Genomic DNA, 18,740 nt, shown 5'->3' on the forward strand with positions numbered 1-18,740 from the left:
GGCTAACGTAGCGTCAGTGCTAAGTCTTTTGCATTTTGTTGTTCCGTGTGATTTCAGGTCGTACTGTACGATGTTTCTGGAGCCGCGCTGGGAGCTCAGACGCTGGGGGCGGAGCACAAGAATCACATGTTCACCGGCCTCACACCTGGTAGGCTGTACCGCGCTGAGGTCATCACACACAGCGGGGAGCTGACCAATAGCGTCTCAGCTTTTGGGCGCACCTGTAAGTCAAGCAAAAAAACACACATGAACACAAATAAAGAATTACGTTTGTTGTAATTATTGATATTTAATACTGTTATTAATAATTAGCAGTAAATACTTTTGTATTTTCTCTTTCCAGCTCCAGATCCTCCCACTCACCTGTCCGTCAAACAAGGCCCAACCAATGAGACGATAGCGCTGTCGTGGTCTGGTCCCGCCTCCGGGGACTACGATAACTTCAGCCTTCAGTGGACTCCTCCTGACCCCCTGTCAATCACACACACTCACCTGACCGGGTGCGTTGTTGGGGACATGTTTCCGGGGCGACAGTATAACTTCACCTTGATGACCATGAGCGGGGGCGGAGCCAGAGCCGAGCCAACATCGAGGAGTGAGCCAATCCAGAGGAGCGTCAGGACAAGTGAGTGTTAAAAAAGTGTAACCCTTTTAAAGTCATTCAGTTTCTTGAATTTTAGTTTATGAGGTTGTAATTTGCATTTTTTTATTTATCCTTTTAAGCCACACACATCTTTAAACATTTACTTACAATAAACACATTTTAATCGTCACGTCCGCTCAGTCACATGAGGCTGAAGATCCTGCTGCGTCACATAGAAAGTGATATATTTAATTTTATTACCTAAAACATTTTGGCTCATAAATATATTCTTCAACGAATGAGACATAATTTTAATAACCTGGATTATTAAATAAATGAATTCACAAAGAGAATAACAATAAACGCAGAGCATCGGAGCAGTGAAGGTCACTGGAGTTCAGAGACACGATCAGATCCAGAGACGTGTTTCTCATTTTAACCACCAGATGGCGACGTGACAAAGGCTCAGAGATCAGACGTGTCTCTGGCTCTGAATCCATTTTTAATCACATTCTGTTTGTTTGGCCGCAGGGATCAAAAGTGATCGGCAAAAGGAATAACAAATCAAGGGCTTCACACACACACACACACACACACACACACACACACACACACACACACACACACACTTATAAATATGTATGTGCTGACCTCGTCTCTGATTTCTTTTAGCTGATGTCGGCCAAAGAGTCGATGCAGTATTTATAGAGACTCAGAGGAGAAAGAAGTGCACACACAGTTTTGTGAGTTAAAACTTTATCAAATATTTTCCAGACCAGATCACACAGGAAGTACCAAAATAAAAGCCAACTTTGTGTCACTTGTATATCAAGTTAACCCGTTTCTGCAGTGGCTGTTTTGAAGCTATTCCCTCCTGATTTTAACCCAATTTAAAGCTCAGTAAGTTCACATGTAAACCTCACAGAACTGTGGTTAGTGTCTTAAATTGAAGAGCAGCGCATTTACCATTAATGATTAAGCATAAATAATGGAATTTATTAATCACTCTGAAAATATTGGACTTTTAATAAACTTATCTTCTTTATTTTTAAATAAAAACGCACTTTTATTTTGTTTGTTCGACAGTGATCCTACTGAAATCTGGATTATAAAACTTACACTTCCTGGTGTCCACACTTCCTCTTTTCTACATGTGTAAGAAGTGTGAGGTGGATGTATAGAAGTGCTGAGGTTTTCCAGGTCAGTAAGTGAGCCGTGCCCTCGGCTGCCAAACTGCACCTCTAAAAGGAAATGGCTAAAAGGAGCTTTTACACTCCGCACTAATGCAAACTATAAACCAGCTTCCAGTTTTATCAGGCTGATTGATCCTTTTAAAACTCCTGTTTTCATTAATGATTCATTTTTTAATTGTTTTGTCCACAAAATGTCTCTGTACAGTGACGGAGTCGACTCGTGTTTCTCCTCTGATGAGGTTTTATTGTCCGTCGTCTCCGAGCCTGAAGATGAAGGATGTTTCCTCCTTCACCTTCATCTGTCTGTTCTGTCTCTCGCACATTTGTCTTCACTGAAAGAGACGTTTTTATCGTCTGAACGGGACAAATAAACGCGGGACGTTCCCTCCCTCGCCGCTCAGCAGACGCTCCGTTCGCTCATTAGTTTGAATAGACGCTGAATGTTTCGACCTTCGTCTGGAAAGAAAAACACAAACTGTGACTCAGCAACGAGAAGACGATACACAGAAATAAAAAAGGTTTAATGTCAGAGAAATAAAAACTCACTGGACTTTTCCTGTCTCTCCTTTCCTTGTGTCCTCCTCTTCTCTTGTCTCCTTTCCTTGTCTCCTCCTTCTTGTTTTCTCCTTCTCATGTTCCCTTCCAATCTCTCCTCTCCTTTACATCCCTTTCTCCTTTCCCCTCGTCTCCTCTCCTTGTCTCCTCGTTTCCTCTCCTTTGCTTCTCTCCTAACCACCTTTTACCTTTTCTCTTTCCCTCCTCTCCTCTCTCTCCTTACATTCTCTTACATTCTCTCCTCTCTCCTCTCCCTTCCTCCTTGTCTCCTCCTCTCTTCCTCTCCTCCTTCCTTCCTCCTTGTCTCCTCCTCTCTTCCCACAGGCCCCTCCCCTCTGAAGTCCATCCACTGCTTCCCCCTCTCGTCCTCCTCCCTCTCCTGCTCCTGGTCGCCCCCCCTCTCCGACTTCGACTCCTACGAGGTCAAGTGTCGCCGCCACGACAACGGGGAGCTGACCTCGGCGCTGAGGCTGGCCGGGGGCGTCACCGCGGTAACGCTGGACCACCTGGAGGCGTACAGGAAGTACTCTGTGACCGTCAGGGTGTCGTCGGCCGGACAGACGAGTCCACCGGCAACGCACACCACCGTCACCATGATCGACCGTGAGTGTACACACACACACACACACACTCACTCACACAGACACACACACACACACACACACACTCACTCACACAGACACACACACACACACACACACACACACACACACACACACACACACACACACACACACACACACACACACACACACACACACACACACACACACACACACACTCACTCACACAGACACACACACACACACTCACTCACACACACACACACACACACACACACACTCACTCACACACACACACACACACACACACACACACTCACTCACACACACACACACACACACACACACACACACACACACACACACACACACACACACACACACACACACACTCACACACACACACACACACACTCCCCTCAGGTGCAGCAGTGGAGTCTGGTGTTTAAATAAAACTTGTGTTTAAATGGGTCTGGTCACCTGGGAGACGCAGAGGGAACAGAACAGCCGGAGAGGATTTATTCCACTTTATATTAGTTTGTGTAAAATCCTAAAGGCTCCGAGCGTCTCAGCTACTTTCAGCTCATTTAACATGAAGCTGCTTTTATTCTTTATTTTTATTTATTGTCAACAAATCCAAATCTTCTCTAACTTTTCATGTTCTCAGACAAATGCAGCTGGAAGAAGTCGAAAGCTGTTTTTAAGAACTACAAGCACGGCAGCGTGGGTAATAACGACATCGTAACTTGGTTCCGTGATTAAAACTCACCAACGCTCTTTCTGAACCACAGACGCTCGACTGTCCCGCTGTTATTACAGACAGTGAACTCACCACAGACGCTCGACTGTCCCGCTGTTATTACAGACAGTGAACTCACCACAGACGCTCGACTGTCCCGCTGTTATTACAGACAGTGAACTCACCACAGACGCTCGACATGAACTCTCCTCTTTTATCGAGTTGTGACGTTTAGTCTGCGAACACCCGGGGCTGATGGGAAATGGTTAAAGCCCATAAATATTGAATAAACAACATTAGATCATTTTCCATCTTTATTGAAACATATGAAGCGAGGTGAAAAGACTCTGATCCACATCTGGATCTTCAGTTATTAGAGATTTTCTTTCTTCTGGAACAGAACCTGGAGGTTCTGGTTTCACTTCAGCTCTCTACAGGAAAACTTTCCCCAATGACAGAACGAGACATTCAGTGTCTCTTCATCTTGAAATGTCACCTGCTTATTTTTCGTCTTTGGCCTTTTTCAAAAAGTCAGTGTGACCCAAAACATGGCGTCTGAAAACTTTTCTCCTCACGTCTCTTTTTCAACCTTTTTCTGTCTTCTCTTTGTTCCTCTCAGTTCACATCCATCTCTCCTCCTCCTCCCTCTCTCCGCCTGCGTCGCATTATAAATCATCCTGACACAACTGGACTGGAAACAGGAAAAGACAAAGACAAAAAAACCGAAGGGTGACTCTGGAAAATCCCCAAGAATGTTTTTATTTTTATGAGACAGAGACGGAGATGAAAGAGCAGGATCAGTTAGTTATTGTTAGTATTTGTTTGGAGCCAAAGAAATGATTTATGATTGATATATTGATACATTTCTGTTGTGATATTAAGAAAAAAAAGAAAAAAACTATGAAAAAGTAATTAAATATTTAGTATTTATAATAAAATAAAATATTCATTCACAATGATCTAAAGAATAATTTAAGAATAAAAAAGTTGACAGTCAGATTTTAAATTATTATTATTATTATTATTATTATTATTATTATTATTATTATTATTATTTATTCAACTTTGACCAATCATGATTATTTTTAGCTTTTTTTTGGGTGGGAGGAGCTTCTGTATGTTTTTTTTTTTTTTTTTTAAAGACTTTTAACAATTAACAAAAAAGACAAACATTTGAAATTTGGATAAATAAACATTTATTAAAATAAAAAACTGTTGTTGACATGTTGACTTCCATTTGTCCATATTTCTGTTAATTTATTTATTTGATTGACAGTGTGACCGATGTTTCCTCCCAGGTCCTCCGGTCCCGCCCGCCAGCGTACGTGTCAGCGAGAGGTCATCGAAGGTGACGTCGTCCTCCATCTTGTTTCGCTTCAACTGCTCCTGGTTCAGCGACGCCAACGGAGCCGTGCGATACTTCGCCGTGATCGTGGCCGAGTCCGACGGTACGAACGCGAACGTTTTAAATAACGGCAAAAGATCTCTGGTTTCAGTTGCTCAGATTTGTAGATTTTCTGTTTTCTTCAGTCTTCTATGAAAGTAAGTTGAATATTTTGGGGTTTAGACACTTGAGAAATATGGTGACAAGCATTTTCCACAAGTTCTGGCATTTTTTTAGATAAAGAAGGAACCGCTAATGAAAACACTCACACTTATCTTTGCACTACATGTCCACACATAATATATAAACCAGGAGGTCGTACTCTGAGTGTATAAATATCTTCATCGTTCCCACTCCTCTCCTGACAGCCAATGAGATCCTGCAGCCGGAGCAGCGCCACCCTCTGCCCTCCTACCGCGACTACATCAGCAACTCCTCCGTCAGAGCCTATCAGACGGCGTACTTCCCCAGCCGCTGCCCGCAGGACACAGAGACCTCTGCTGGACAGGTAAACACGACAACAGTTCCTGCTCCAACAGCTAATGCGCTAAAGCTAATGCTAATGCTAATGCTATTGCTAAATCTTTTAGTAAAAAGGAAAGAGAAGAAAAGTAAAAGCCTGAGGGAAAGAAACAGAATGATTTCTACGTGTCTGTATTTATTGTATGAGTCAAATTGATCGATCAATAATTGATCAGGTGGTGGAGGTGAACCTGGGGGCAGGAGGGGACCGACTGGGAGGCACCTGTGACCATTACCATGACGACGACCTCTATCTGAGCGACAGCTACGGCGGCTTCTGTGACGGACCACTGAGAGCTAAAACATCGTACAGGTACGAAAACAAACACACACATCCTGCTGAGAGCCTGTATATAACACCCTTCAGTTATAATGACTGTGTGTGTGTGTGTGTGTGTGTGTGTGTGTGTGGTGTGTGTGTGTGTGTGTGTGTGTGTGTGTGTGTTCAGGCTCAGTGTTCGAGCCTTCACCAGACTGTTTGACGAGAACCACAGTGAGTTTCCTCAGCCGCTCTTCTCCGACACCTTCCTGTCCGCACCGCTCAGGACACATGCAGGTGAGTGCCACACACACACACACACACACACACACACACACACACACCTACACACACACCTACACACACACACACACACACACACACACACACACACACACTCACACACACACTCTTACTTTAACACACCATCCTTCTTTATCAGACGACACACACCTTCATTTGTCCCTCCCACCTAAGACAAGAGTGAAGGAAACGAGGAGTGAAGGAAACGAGGAGACATTTAAAGGCAACAAGGATTGTGACGTGTGTGTTGTTGTGTGTCAGAGCCTCTAGGTGGCGTCGTGGAGGGTTTGAGCGCCGGGATGTTTCTGATCGGCATGATGGTGGCCGTCGTCTCTCTGCTGGTTTACAGACAGCGGCTTCGCAAAGTGTGAGTACACAGAAACACACACACATTTGTTTTCACTCTCTGATCATGTGAGTACGATGGGCTCGGTCTACGAAGGCGTGTCTCTTAGTAACCGCGGAGGAGTCACCAGCTGTTCCCGCCGTTACCGTTGCATCGCATAGCTCGGCTCCTGTTGCCTAGCAACCTTGACAAAATGCAACTTTGTTTCACAAAGATTTGAAGTTTTATGGCGCCTGTTTTTAACAGTTGTACCGTTGAACTGAGCTGAAACACTTAAGCTCCGCCCACATTACTCCTTTTAAAACGAATCTCTTTTGAGTTTTCAGCATCGAAAAAAAGAGACTTTTAGAAACTCTGCTGGACCCGTTTTATTTTGAAAACTCTGGGGTTTCTTTGTCGTCTGGACGTGCAAAAACTGAGACTTTTGAAAACGATGACATCACACCCGCGGCCTCTTCTGATTGGCTCTCATCTGCCTCGACTACCAGTGATAAAAGCGACACGGAGAACGAAATACAAGTGTTACTGACCTCGCTGTCTTCGCTAGCAGCTGCTGTTCAGTCACATTCTCCTCGTTCAGAGGCTTTTTTGCAGCTAATCAACTGGAGAGTAGACAATCTACTTCCTGTTTACACCGGCCCAGTGTACGTGATTGTTCAGGTATCTTTGCACTTCAGGTGTGATGGTCTGGACGGAGCTTGTAGTAATGTGCATGTAGTCTTACATTTAACAGTGTAATCCTCAGACTCTCTGTTGGTGTTGTTTGCTTTCATTACCGGCACGCTATGAATCTTAGGATAGGTTGGGCCATGAAGGATCCACCTGTTGTTGCCCTGGAAACAAAGGATGCATTCAAAGGAGACTTCAATATGGAGCGGTCCAGTCGCTCCGCTGTGACGCAGTCGGTCTTTAAACGCCACCTCCGAAGGATGAGACCATGAACTGGGAAACAGCTGTTGAACTCCATTAAAAAAAAAAACAGCTGTGAACATATGAAATGTGAGGAAACGTGATGAGGTACATGTTGTGTTAACGTGCAGCTGTGTGTGTGTGTGTGTGTGTGTGTGTGTGTGTGTGTGTGTGTGTGTGTGTGTGTGTGCAGGGCTGTGCAGGAGAACCCGTTGGTGAGGATGAGTATGTGGAAAGAGGTTCCAGCTTCAGGCATATATATGGGCGTAAGGAGGTAAGAGAGAGAGTGTGTGTGTGTGTGTGTGTGTGTGTGTCTGTGTGTGTGTTTGATCTATAATTATTTCCCTTCAGTGTGTGAGAGATTAGTTTCCAATACCTCCTACATCCAATATGTGAGTGTGTGAGGTATTAGTTTCCAGTAAAGTGCTCACTCTCTCAGATGACTTCATCACTCACCTCCACAGTCCACAGCTGCTGTTAATGACTCAGTGTGTGTGTGTGTGTGTGTGTGTTGTGTGTGTGTGTGTGTGTGTGTGTGTGTGTGTGTGCTCTCTGCAGATATTTGTATACACAGCTCATTAACAGACAGTTAAAGTGGAAGTATCTGTAATAGGTTACAGTTTGTCGTTACAACATTAAGCTCCTCTGTTATTTCCTGTTTCAGAAACAATATTAATTATTGACAAAAAAATGTGCAACGAACCAGAAAAGACTGAGTCAGTTTTCATTTCCATACGACTGAAGAAATGAGACGATATAAACCGTCTCTCAGCTGCTGCTGCCACTGAAATATGACTTTTCATTTTCTTTTTTCCGTGCCAGTCTTCCTGTCGTCACGTCTCGGTTGAACTTCTTCACAAAACAAATTTTACAGACAAAGAATATTTTGATATTTTTTTTCTCAGACATCTAGTAACAGTGACCATTAAAAAAGAAGAATATGTCACGTTCGATCAGATTGAAACATGAAGTTACTGAGTATTGACAAAATAGAGATAGAAAATAATTTTTTTTTAAATAATTTTACATTTCAGTTATTATACAGTAATAATCAGGTAATCAATAATAATAAAGGGGTTAATATATTTAGTTTGTTTTATTATACCTGTTATTACCATTAATAATTAACCTCATAAATATTAACAATCACATGAAGTGTGGACTGTAATAACTGGCTCTAATAATTAACGCCACAACTATTTTAACTGACAGTAATGATGATGTAATAACTAGTTGTCTGTTTCTTCCTGTTGCAGTAATCGTCGGGTCACCAGGTAAGAGTCTCTTCAGTCTGCTTAGATAAATAATAATAATGATGATAATAATAATATTAGCTTGAAATGTGTCTGTTTCATGACTAATATCCACCTGTCTGTCCAGTCCAATCAAAGCCTGTCACTTTGAGTCTCACCTGAACAAGCTGCAGGCCGACTCCAACTACCTGCTGTCCGAGGAGTTTGAGGTAAAAAACATTATTTTATTATTTCACATCAGCGTCACACATTTAGCAAGTCAAGAAAACGTATGATCTAATATGAATTCTGGGAAATAAGACATATACGAATATCTCAGGGTCCATATTAAGAAGTCTTAAATCCACCTGGTACAAATCTGAAGCAACTTCTTTTAAAGTTGCTTAATATAAAAAATTGGTTCCTTATTTACGTGACGAAAACGAAGCTTGTGAACGAATCCTCTGGTTTTCGTTCAGGATCTGAAGGATGTGGGTCGGAACCAAACCATGGACGTCGCCCGGGTGCCGGAAAACCGAGGAAAGAACCGTTACAACAACATCCTGCCATGTAAGAACTAATGCACAAGTCTGTGTGTGTGTGTGTGTGTGTGTGTGTGTGTGTGTGTGTGTGTGTGTGTGTGTGTGTGTGTGTGTGTGTGTGTGTGTGTGTGTGGATTAAATGGCTGCAGCAAAAAATAAAACACAGAACAAAGAAAAACACAAATGTTATGATAAAAGTTTTGGAGGAAAACCTGCTGCTGTCGAGTCAGTGACAGAAAAAAAAAAAAAACAATATGATAATCGTTACGATGATGAGATTAAGACCTTTAATTAACAAGACAGGACCTGTTCCCATGGCGACAGTGATGTAGCAGAATCAGGGTCGAGGCTCGAGATGATGAAAACATGAATAAATATAAATCAAATTTATTATATCCATAAATATCTTTTTTTCCACCTTGACTTTCTCTTCTCTCAAACTCTTTTATTTTCTCTTTTTCTACGTTTGAGCTGTAAATCGTTGTTTTTATTTATTTACTTAATAAATAAATCAAAAGCAGTTCTGTCCAGATGACTGAGAGCAGAGTGAGACGCTTCTACTTTAAGTTACTTAATGATAATACTGCGTTTTTGCAGATCTTTACATATTAAACATATAAAATGATGCTACATTATTCTCATTATCGATTCATCTGACTTTTTTCTGATTAATCCGTTTTTTTGTCAAAAAATATTAAACAAAAATTGCAAAAAATGTAAAAAGAAATACATAAGAGCAAAGGTATATAAAAATGTGTAATAAGTATAATTCAATTTCAATTTGTTTTGATTGATCAACAATCCAAAATCCAACAATATTCAGTTTGTTGCTGTGAAAAATGTTGTCAATCAGTGTTTGTGTGTATTATTGTTAGACTTGTGTTTCAGTGTCACATTTAAAAAGGTGCTGGAGGTGAAACATTTACCACAGAGGCTCTATAATTAACTGTCAGAGGGACACACACACACACACACACACACACACACACACACACACACACACACACACATAGTAAAATGAATTGTTTCTCCCACGTCTGTGAGTCACAGCTGAACCTCTTCACATTTACAAACATTGACAGATATTCTCAGTTACAACAATAAAAGCCTCGTTGAAGCTGTTGAGTGAAGAAGTCGTCCTCGTGTTATTATTAACTGCGGTGGTTTACCTACATGTTTACTGTGACGCTTTAACTAATCAAGGTTCATTATGGAGCTAAAACAACTGGCTTATTAATTGCTTCAGTCATTTATGAAGCACAAAGGTCAAACATGGCGGCTCCAGTTTTTTATTTACTTTAATGTATTTTTTTAATGTGAATTGCTGCTTTTCTTTTTTTTTTTATCAGTGTAAACTGAAGATCTTTGGGTTTTAGTGTTGTCATGTTTTATTACATTATTATTTACAATATTTTCTTCTTCTGTGTTTTATTTGAAGTGTTGAACCATCAGAAGACATAAAAACCATCTCAGTGTAGTTTTACATCTCCTCTCTCTGGCTTCTCTCTGCAGCTCTAGTAACAACAGGTCGGTGAGCCAATCAGAGGAGAGGAGGCTCTGAGCCTCTCTTCTGATTGGCTGACTGTTTTCTGACTGATCCAATAAAAATACAGCAGATTTCAGGTAAAAACACTCAGAGAAACCAAATCCTGCAAGGTTTGGATGGTGGGTCCAGGTGGGCGGGGCTTGGTGACTGCTTTGTTGTGACATCACAAAGTTCCAGAAGTCCTGACGGCTGGTTTTAAGGCTCAGTTTCTGAATACAGGCTGTGTGCATTTCTCTGTGGACTGAGGCTTTGATACTTTCACAGTATTAATATAGAAGCTAGAGCTGATCTATAATCACACTACACATGGACACAGACCTTTACACTGGAGGAGCAAAAAATATACAGGTTATCAAACGTAATTTCAGCTCTTTAACTTCAAACACCGACAGATTGTGTTGTGATAAATTTCTCTTCTCATTTTACAGATGATTCCACCAGAGTGAAGCTGTCGTACCTGGAGGATGATCCCTGCTCTGACTACATCAACGCCAGCTACATACCTGTACGTACACACATCTACACATGTAGAAGACATACACACTTAAACACACTGTACTAAACCCTCTGTCTGTGTGTGTGTATGTGTGTGTGTGTGTGTGTGTGTGTGTGTGTGTGTGTATTTGTGTGTGTGTGTCTGTGTGTGTGTGTGTCTGTGTGTGTGTGTCTGTGTGTGTGTGTGTGTGTGTGTGTGTGTCTGTGTGTGTGTGTGTGTGTGTGTGTGTGTGTGTGTGTGTGTGTGTGTGTGTGTGCGCGCAGGGGAACAACTACCGCAGGGAGTACATCGCCACCCAGGGACCGCTGCCCGGCACCAAGGATGATTTCTGGCGGATGGTGTGGGAGCACGGCGTCTACAACGTTGTCATGGTGACGCAGTGTACGGAGAAAGGACGGGTGAGTCAGTGGAGGAACCTAAAGATGGTGACGAGCGTCCGAAACTCTGGAGTGAAATCTCTCAACAGCTCGAGTCCAGATTTACTTCAGGTTGTCTGCGGATAGTCGTGGTCTCTGACCTCTGACCTCTGACCTCTGACCTTATTTAAAGATGTAACTGGTGCGTTTCAGGTGAAGTGTGATCAGTACTGGCCCACGGACAGAGAACCTCTGTACTACGGAGACCTGGTCATTCAGATGCTGTCAGAGTCCGTCCTGCCGGAGTGGACCATCAGAGAGTTCAAGATCACCTCGGTACCTGCTCCGCCTCCTGCTCCGCCTCCTGCTCCGCCTTCTTATTATTGGTTTTCATTTATATGTGATCATTAATAATCATTACATTGTGTGTGCTGTCAGGAGAGCAGCCGCAGTTACCCTCGGGTGCTGCGTCACTTCCACTACACCGTGTGGCCCGACCACGGAGTCCCAGAGAGCACCCAGTCCCTGATCCAGTTCGTCCGGACGGTCCGGGACTACGTGGACCGGTCACCGAGCACTGGAGCCACCGTGGTGCACTGCAGGTCGGTCACAGTGCGGGAACAAACCCGACGTCATATATTTGTTTCAGTTTGAGATTTCTTATTGTTGGACTTGAGTCTTACAGCTGCGTCTCTGTGTGTTTAGTGCTGGTGTTGGACGAACAGGCACCTTCATCGCCTTGGATCGGGTTCTGCAGCAGCTGGACTCTAAAGGAACCATCGACCTGTACGGCTGCGTGTTCGACCTCCGCCTGCACCGCCAGCACATGGTCCAGACCGAGGTACGCAAAGTGTCCCTGAGCAGATCTCAGATATCTGATGCACGTACTGCGTCACACCACAGCGAGCAACTGGACCGGTCCGGACCCGTTCACCCCAGTAAATACCGGACTAACTGTGTGTGTGTGTGTGTTGTGTGTGTGTGTGTGTGTATTTGTGTGTGTGTGTGTGTGCGCGCAGGGGAATAACTACCGCAGGGAGTACATCGCCACCCAGGGACCGCTGCCCGGCACCAAGGATGATTTCTGGCGGATGGTGTGGGAGCACGGCGTTTACAACGTTGTCATGGTGACGCAGTGTACGGAGAAAGGACGGGTGAGTCAGTGGAGGAACCTAAAGATGGTGACGAGCGTCCGAAACTTTGTCTGGAGTGAAATCTCTCAACAGCTCGAGTCCAGATTTACTTCAGGTTGTCTGCGGATGGTCGTGGTCTCTGACCTCTGACCTCTGACCTCTGACCTTATTTAAAGATGTAACTGGTGCGTTTCAGGTGAAGTGTGATCAGTACTGGCCCGCGGACAGAGAACCTCTGTACTACGGAGACCTGGTCATTCAGATGCTGTCAGAGTCCGTCCTGCCGGAGTGGACCATCAGAGAGTTCAAGATCACCTCGGTACCTGCTCCGCCTCCTGCTCCGCCTCCTGCTCCGCCTTCTTATTATTGGTTTTCATTTATATGTGATCATTAATAATCATTACATTGTGTGTGCTGTCAGGAGAGCAGCCGCAGTTACCCTCGGGTGCTGCGTCACTTCCACTACACCGTGTGGCCCGACCACGGAGTCCCAGAGAGCACCCAGTCCCTGATCCAGTTCGTCCGGACGGTCCGGGACTACGTGGACCGGTCACCGAGCACTGGAGCCACCGTGGTGCACTGCAGGTCGGTCACAGTGCGGGAACAAACCCGACGTCATATATTTGTTTCAGTTTGAGATTTCTTATTGTTGGACTTGAGTCTTACAGCTGCGTCTCTGTGTGTTTAGTGCTGGTGTTGGACGAACAGGCACCTTCATCGCCTTGGATCGGGTTCTGCAGCAGCTGGACTCTAAAGGAACCATCGACCTGTACGGCTGCGTGTTCGACCTCCGCCTGCACCGCCAGCACATGGTCCAGACCGAGGTACGCAAAGTGTCCCTGAGCAGATCTCAGATATCTGATGCACGTACTGCGTCACACCACAGCGAGCAACTGGACCGGTCCGGACCCGTTCACCCCAGTAAATACCGGACTAACTGTGTGTGTGTGTGTGTGTGTGTGTGTGTGTGTGTGTGTGTGTGTGTTACAGTGCCAGTATGCCTTCCTGCACCAGTGTGTCCGGGACGTCCTGAGGGCCAGAAAGCATCGCAGTGAACAGGAGAACCCTCTTTACCCGATCTACGAAAACTTCAACCCCGAGTACTGCCGAGGTGAGAAACTGAGATCTACATGTCAGAACCTTTTCTCATAAAAAAACAGATTGTGATTTTAATCAAAGAATAAGATAAAGGAAAATCTTATCAGATGTTCGATGCAGCTTTTGCTCCTCCACAGTTGTCGATGTAAAACACATTTCACTTGGAACCAAACAAATATATTGAGATTTAATAATCAGCCAAGTGTCTTGTATCTGTACAGATTAAGTTTAAATTTATATCTGGAGCTGAGGAAAATATTATTTGTTCCAATCGTTCCATGATTTTAACTTTACTGTTGCAGTTGTACGTAAAAGTCTGTGTTTGTCGTGAAGTGAAAAGACATAAATGCGACTCCTTTAGCAAACGGGACATTTAAGAAAATGACTTTAAATATTAATGTATTTTAACTTTTTAGTTCATGAACATTAAGGATTGGAAAACAAATGTTGCCCAAACTTTTTCATACAGTTGTAAATAAACGAGCAGCAAATCTTTTGTTAATAATCTGAAACCAGAGAATATTTGTCAATGATTTAGGATCGATTGGCTGATTTTCCGCAGCATATCTAAAAACTCCTGTGTCTTTGTCTCTCCTCAGATTTCATGTACACCGGACGTTAGACACGACGATGATGTCCATCTGATGGAGAGAGAGGAAACTTTTCTCCGGTGACTCACTCTGACGTTATTGAAATGATGCTGCGTTATCGGAGAACGTGAACTACACGCCGGGCGAACAGGGAAAAAATCAGCCATGTGTAAAGTAAAAGGAAACAGATGATATGATGTGATGCCGTCAGTATTTCACCAGTGAAACTGATTTTTCTCTCCAGTTCTTAAAGTCAATTTTTAACTGTGTATCACTTCTTTTACATCGACCTCCTGACCTCTGTCAGAGCGGCAGTGGGAAGAGTTTCTGGGAGTTAAACACCGACAGAACTGCAGCAAATCAATTACTCCAGTAAGGAGCGTTACATGTTTACTGGGATTACAGGGAAGCTTGTTCATTGGCTAATACTCTACAGTTGGTTTTGTCCTTTGTTTGACCTGTTGGTGACTTAAATTAAAACAGATAATGATGGAGACGGATTTTACTCCCCTAAAAAACGTATTAGAATCATGATGATAAATGTGATCAATGGGTTTTCTAAAGTGTTGAAGGTGGGGGTGGGGTTCAGTAGCATCTTATTCAATCTGAATCTATTGATAATAAATAAATAAATAAATAAAGATAGAACTTGATATTTAGAATCTAGTTTTTTCTAATCACATTAATAACATAATTGATTATATTCAATGTGATTCATCAATTACCAGACAAGCCTCACACTGACATTCATAGAAACTACAGTTATAAAACCTAAACCGTGGACAACCAATCAGGAAGTGGTTGTCCGCTGTGTTTAACATACCGGGGTATTTTACCAACAAACAGAACCCGGTTATCAGAACCCGGTTATCAGAACCCAGTTATCAGAACCCGGTTATCAGAACCCATCCCCAGTTAAAAAGGAAACACAGGTTAATCTCAGGTCGTTGGCATTAAAGTGATTATTAAAAACAAATCTGACGTTAGCAGCGACAGCTCCACCGCTGTCATCAATACAAACTGATCACAGGGAAGGAAAGAGCCATCTATTTTTTATACCCTTTATTATGACTGTATGTTGTCACTCACTCATCCATATAAGCTGTTTATTTAAAAAGTTACACATATTGCTGTATGTAAATATTGATGTAATACTCTTTTTTTTTATATGATAATGAATACATACTGTATGTTGACAATTTTAATGCTGGGTAATATTTAGATATTTCAACCAATTATAACTTGCTTTGTTCAGACTTACAGTAACTACTGCTTTTAATCAAAGAAAGTAAAGTTTGAAACATTCACCACACTAGTCACACTTTCATAAAGTCGCTCACAGATTGTTTAAAATTAACACGGAAAATTAAACTGGAAGTCTGAATATAATGCGGGAACTCTGTTTTTAAAATCATCACTAATTGACGAGTACAGTTGTAAACTTGGATAAAAAATATTTGCTTTGCTGTTAAAATATCTGAGAAATGTGATTTTTTTACAAATATATATTTGAAAAGAATTGAAAGTTCACATTTGAAATTCAAACAGTATCAAACATTTATCCCTCTTTTAGGTTTTTTATGATTTCTGCTCAAACAAGATGTTTTTATTGATTTATTTCTAAAGGACATAATGATCATTGGTTTTGAATTTCTGAAAATACAGGGCTGGGCAATAATTCAATATTGTTTTTCTTTCAGTGGAAACGTTATTATTAATATTAGTAGTAGAATTATAATATTACAAAAATCTAATGTCCAAATTAATGATTCCAGGCAAATTGAACTGAAAATCCTAATTAAATTAGTTATTAAAGGTTTTGATGTGAGACATAAAACCATTTTGATTATTTTAATGTATGATTTTACATATATTTGTTATATTATGATATTGATTGAAGCGATATCACCCAGCCCTGAGTGAATGTATAAAGAAGTTTTTATGACTTGCTGTCTCTGTAAACTGGAATATAAAGATCATTAAAAAAAATAGCTGCCAAACTACGTTTTTGTGTTTTGTGTGTCATTTTAAACATTGTCAGTAGTTTTATTACACTTTACTCTTACAAATGTTACATTAGATATCCTTTTATACAACTTCATATAACTAATTAAAATTCTTATAACTGTTTAAAAAAATTCATTAATTTACACTAACATTTATAACTTTTACATACCTACTTTTTTCAAGTTCTCATTAACATTTTATACTATTACATCACATTTTTTATATGTCATTAAATTCTACATTTCTGGTAGAAAATTTACTAAAATGAAAATTTGATTTATTTCAACTGACTAATACATTTTTTCAGCTCCACTCACGTCTACAGAGCTGATTATATTTTTTACATAACTCACAAACAGACAGCACTCTCTTTACTTTTCTAGTCCACATCTGTGGATCTAATTTCTAACTTCTGATTTCCATATTGATTCAGGGCAGAATGAGGCCGGAGCAGAACTGGGTAACCCAGATACAGCAGCTATCAGAGTCCCAGTCTGAGGGGCCGAGCGGAGCCCCGTTCCCCACAGGACCCAACATCCGGCTCATCCTCGCCGCACTGTCCTGGCACAGATTTATACAGAGGCAAAGTTAGAAACCCTCTGACGACCGGTCCTGACACTGAGCTCAAAGAGAAGCCAACATGTGGACTGCAGTCGTGGGAAACAAGCTCCTCGGTGACGGTTACGGTTTTCAACGTGTTGCCCAAAAACTCCATGAAAGATACGAAGAACGTCAAAGTTTACCAGCCACACTGCAGATGACAGAGGTGGTTAGATGCAAAAGGAACAGGCTCGAATATGTGTCAATTTAATCAATTATTATTTTCTCAATGTTAAATTAAAATTGAAAAATGTGTTGTAATTTTCTACTTCATGAACAGATTCAGTCCCAATCCTTCCCACCAGTCTCTATGGAGGACCAGGAATGTCACAGGAAAAGTAATAAAAGCATTTTCTTAATTTCAGCTTTTGAAAGGCATTAAAAATAGGAATTGTGAAAAGAATTTATAAATTACCTGATAATCCATCAATAAATACTCCAGATTTTAAACTGGATTCACAAAGACTGCAAAAAAGGAAAAGGAAAAAGGAAATGCTTTATTACGTTTCCCTGGTCCTCCATAGACGTCAACACTAAACCAGAACATTACGAGTCCCTGTCTTTACAGAAAAGCGTCTTTCTTGATGTCAACCTGAGGTCGAATTCGTCAGAGTGAAACTTTTTTAACAGGAGCCTCATTACGATTCCAGTCTGCACGTCTTAGTGGTGAATTATTGCCCTGAGATACTGGACGACTTCTGTCTGTCTGTTTGAGTTTTTAATGGCGGCGCAGGATATCTCAGAGCTGACCTTTCAAGGCCTCTGGTATTAGAGAGGCTGACATTTCACAATTTTTCATTTTCTTACTTTTCACACACACAGTCCACCAGACATTAAAAAGGCCATCAAGACAGAAAGGGAAGGGAGGGAACAAGAGAAAGTCCTCTCTGGTTTTGTTCTTCCTACTCTTGTAGCAAAAAGGCCACAGGCTGATCAGGGAAATTTGCAATTATAGTGCCGGGCCCACTGTTGTGATCCAGCCAAAAATGTTATAGTATAGTGAGTCATTAAATTGTCTTAGTATAATAGGTCATAAAAATGCTGTATAATTGTAAGACGTATAGATGTCATAGTATAGTAAGTCTGTTATGTGCTGTGGTGTCGTGCCCCTCTACGCTCCCTTTCTCTCCAGCTGGTGACTGGACATGGCTGCCCTTGGTTTCTCAGTCGGGAGCTGGAGCATGAAGGTGGAGAGAGGAGGCGTGGTCGGGGCGAGAGTGGGACATTCGGCGGTTGACAAGCTGTGTGACTGTTGTCCCAAAGAGAACTGCTCATGTCTTTAGTGTTGAAGCCTAGTGACATTCTCAATTTGTGGTTGTGGGGTCATGTGTGATCTTGGTTTTGGGGCGGTGTTAGTTTTGCCATGAGTTTCCCACTATAGGCTTTTCGTTATAGTTTTTTGTTATTTACGAATAAAATCCCTGAATCTTTGTGTTTTGCGTGGTTTACTTATTTTATTCACTGTTGCTTCCCTATATCCATGAACTTTAGCAGGGAACATAGCAAGTTCAAAAATATGTGATTGTATGGTAAGGCATAAAAAGACCAAGTACAGTTAGGCATAAAAATGCCAGATAACGTAATAGTATGGTAAGGAATTAAACAACGTAGTAAAGTTTAGGGACTAAAAATGTGAAAAAATATCATAGTATAGTATGGCATAAAATGGTCATAAAAACGTTATAGTATGGTAAGGCATCTAATGAAATTGTATAGTGTGGCATAAAACGTCAAAAAAACAACATAGTATATTAAGGCATAAAAGGTCATAAAAACGTTATAGT

General features: G+C 41.8%; 1 protein-coding gene across 1 annotated transcript in view; it reads left to right on the forward strand.

Annotated features, from left to right (window-relative positions):
- LOC130163383 (receptor-type tyrosine-protein phosphatase beta-like) overlaps window positions 1-16,352 on the forward strand; it is a 34,969-nt gene extending 18,617 nt beyond the window's left edge. The window contains exons 22-40 of the mRNA XM_056367544.1: window positions 58-223; window positions 344-625; window positions 2,656-2,934; window positions 4,932-5,081; window positions 5,386-5,525; window positions 5,716-5,852; window positions 5,989-6,095; window positions 6,363-6,468; window positions 7,550-7,630; window positions 8,613-8,630; window positions 8,737-8,818; window positions 9,068-9,158; window positions 11,105-11,181; window positions 12,548-12,682; window positions 12,858-12,980; window positions 13,083-13,246; window positions 13,350-13,485; window positions 13,652-13,772; window positions 14,359-16,352. Coding sequence (XP_056223519.1) covers window positions 58-223; window positions 344-625; window positions 2,656-2,934; window positions 4,932-5,081; window positions 5,386-5,525; window positions 5,716-5,852; window positions 5,989-6,095; window positions 6,363-6,468; window positions 7,550-7,630; window positions 8,613-8,630; window positions 8,737-8,818; window positions 9,068-9,158; window positions 11,105-11,181; window positions 12,548-12,682; window positions 12,858-12,980; window positions 13,083-13,246; window positions 13,350-13,485; window positions 13,652-13,772; window positions 14,359-14,381 — 2,418 coding nt within the window. The 3' untranslated portion in view covers window positions 14,382-16,352. The remainder of the gene's footprint in view (window positions 1-57; window positions 224-343; window positions 626-2,655; window positions 2,935-4,931; window positions 5,082-5,385; window positions 5,526-5,715; window positions 5,853-5,988; window positions 6,096-6,362; window positions 6,469-7,549; window positions 7,631-8,612; window positions 8,631-8,736; window positions 8,819-9,067; window positions 9,159-11,104; window positions 11,182-12,547; window positions 12,683-12,857; window positions 12,981-13,082; window positions 13,247-13,349; window positions 13,486-13,651; window positions 13,773-14,358) is intronic.
- The last annotated feature ends 2,388 nt before the right edge of the window (window positions 16,353-18,740 follow it).

The sequence above is a fragment of the Seriola aureovittata genome, chromosome 22 (genome assembly GCF_021018895.1).
Source record: "Seriola aureovittata isolate HTS-2021-v1 ecotype China chromosome 22, ASM2101889v1, whole genome shotgun sequence".
In the NCBI taxonomy this organism is placed as follows: Eukaryota; Metazoa; Chordata; class Actinopteri; order Carangiformes; family Carangidae; genus Seriola; species Seriola aureovittata.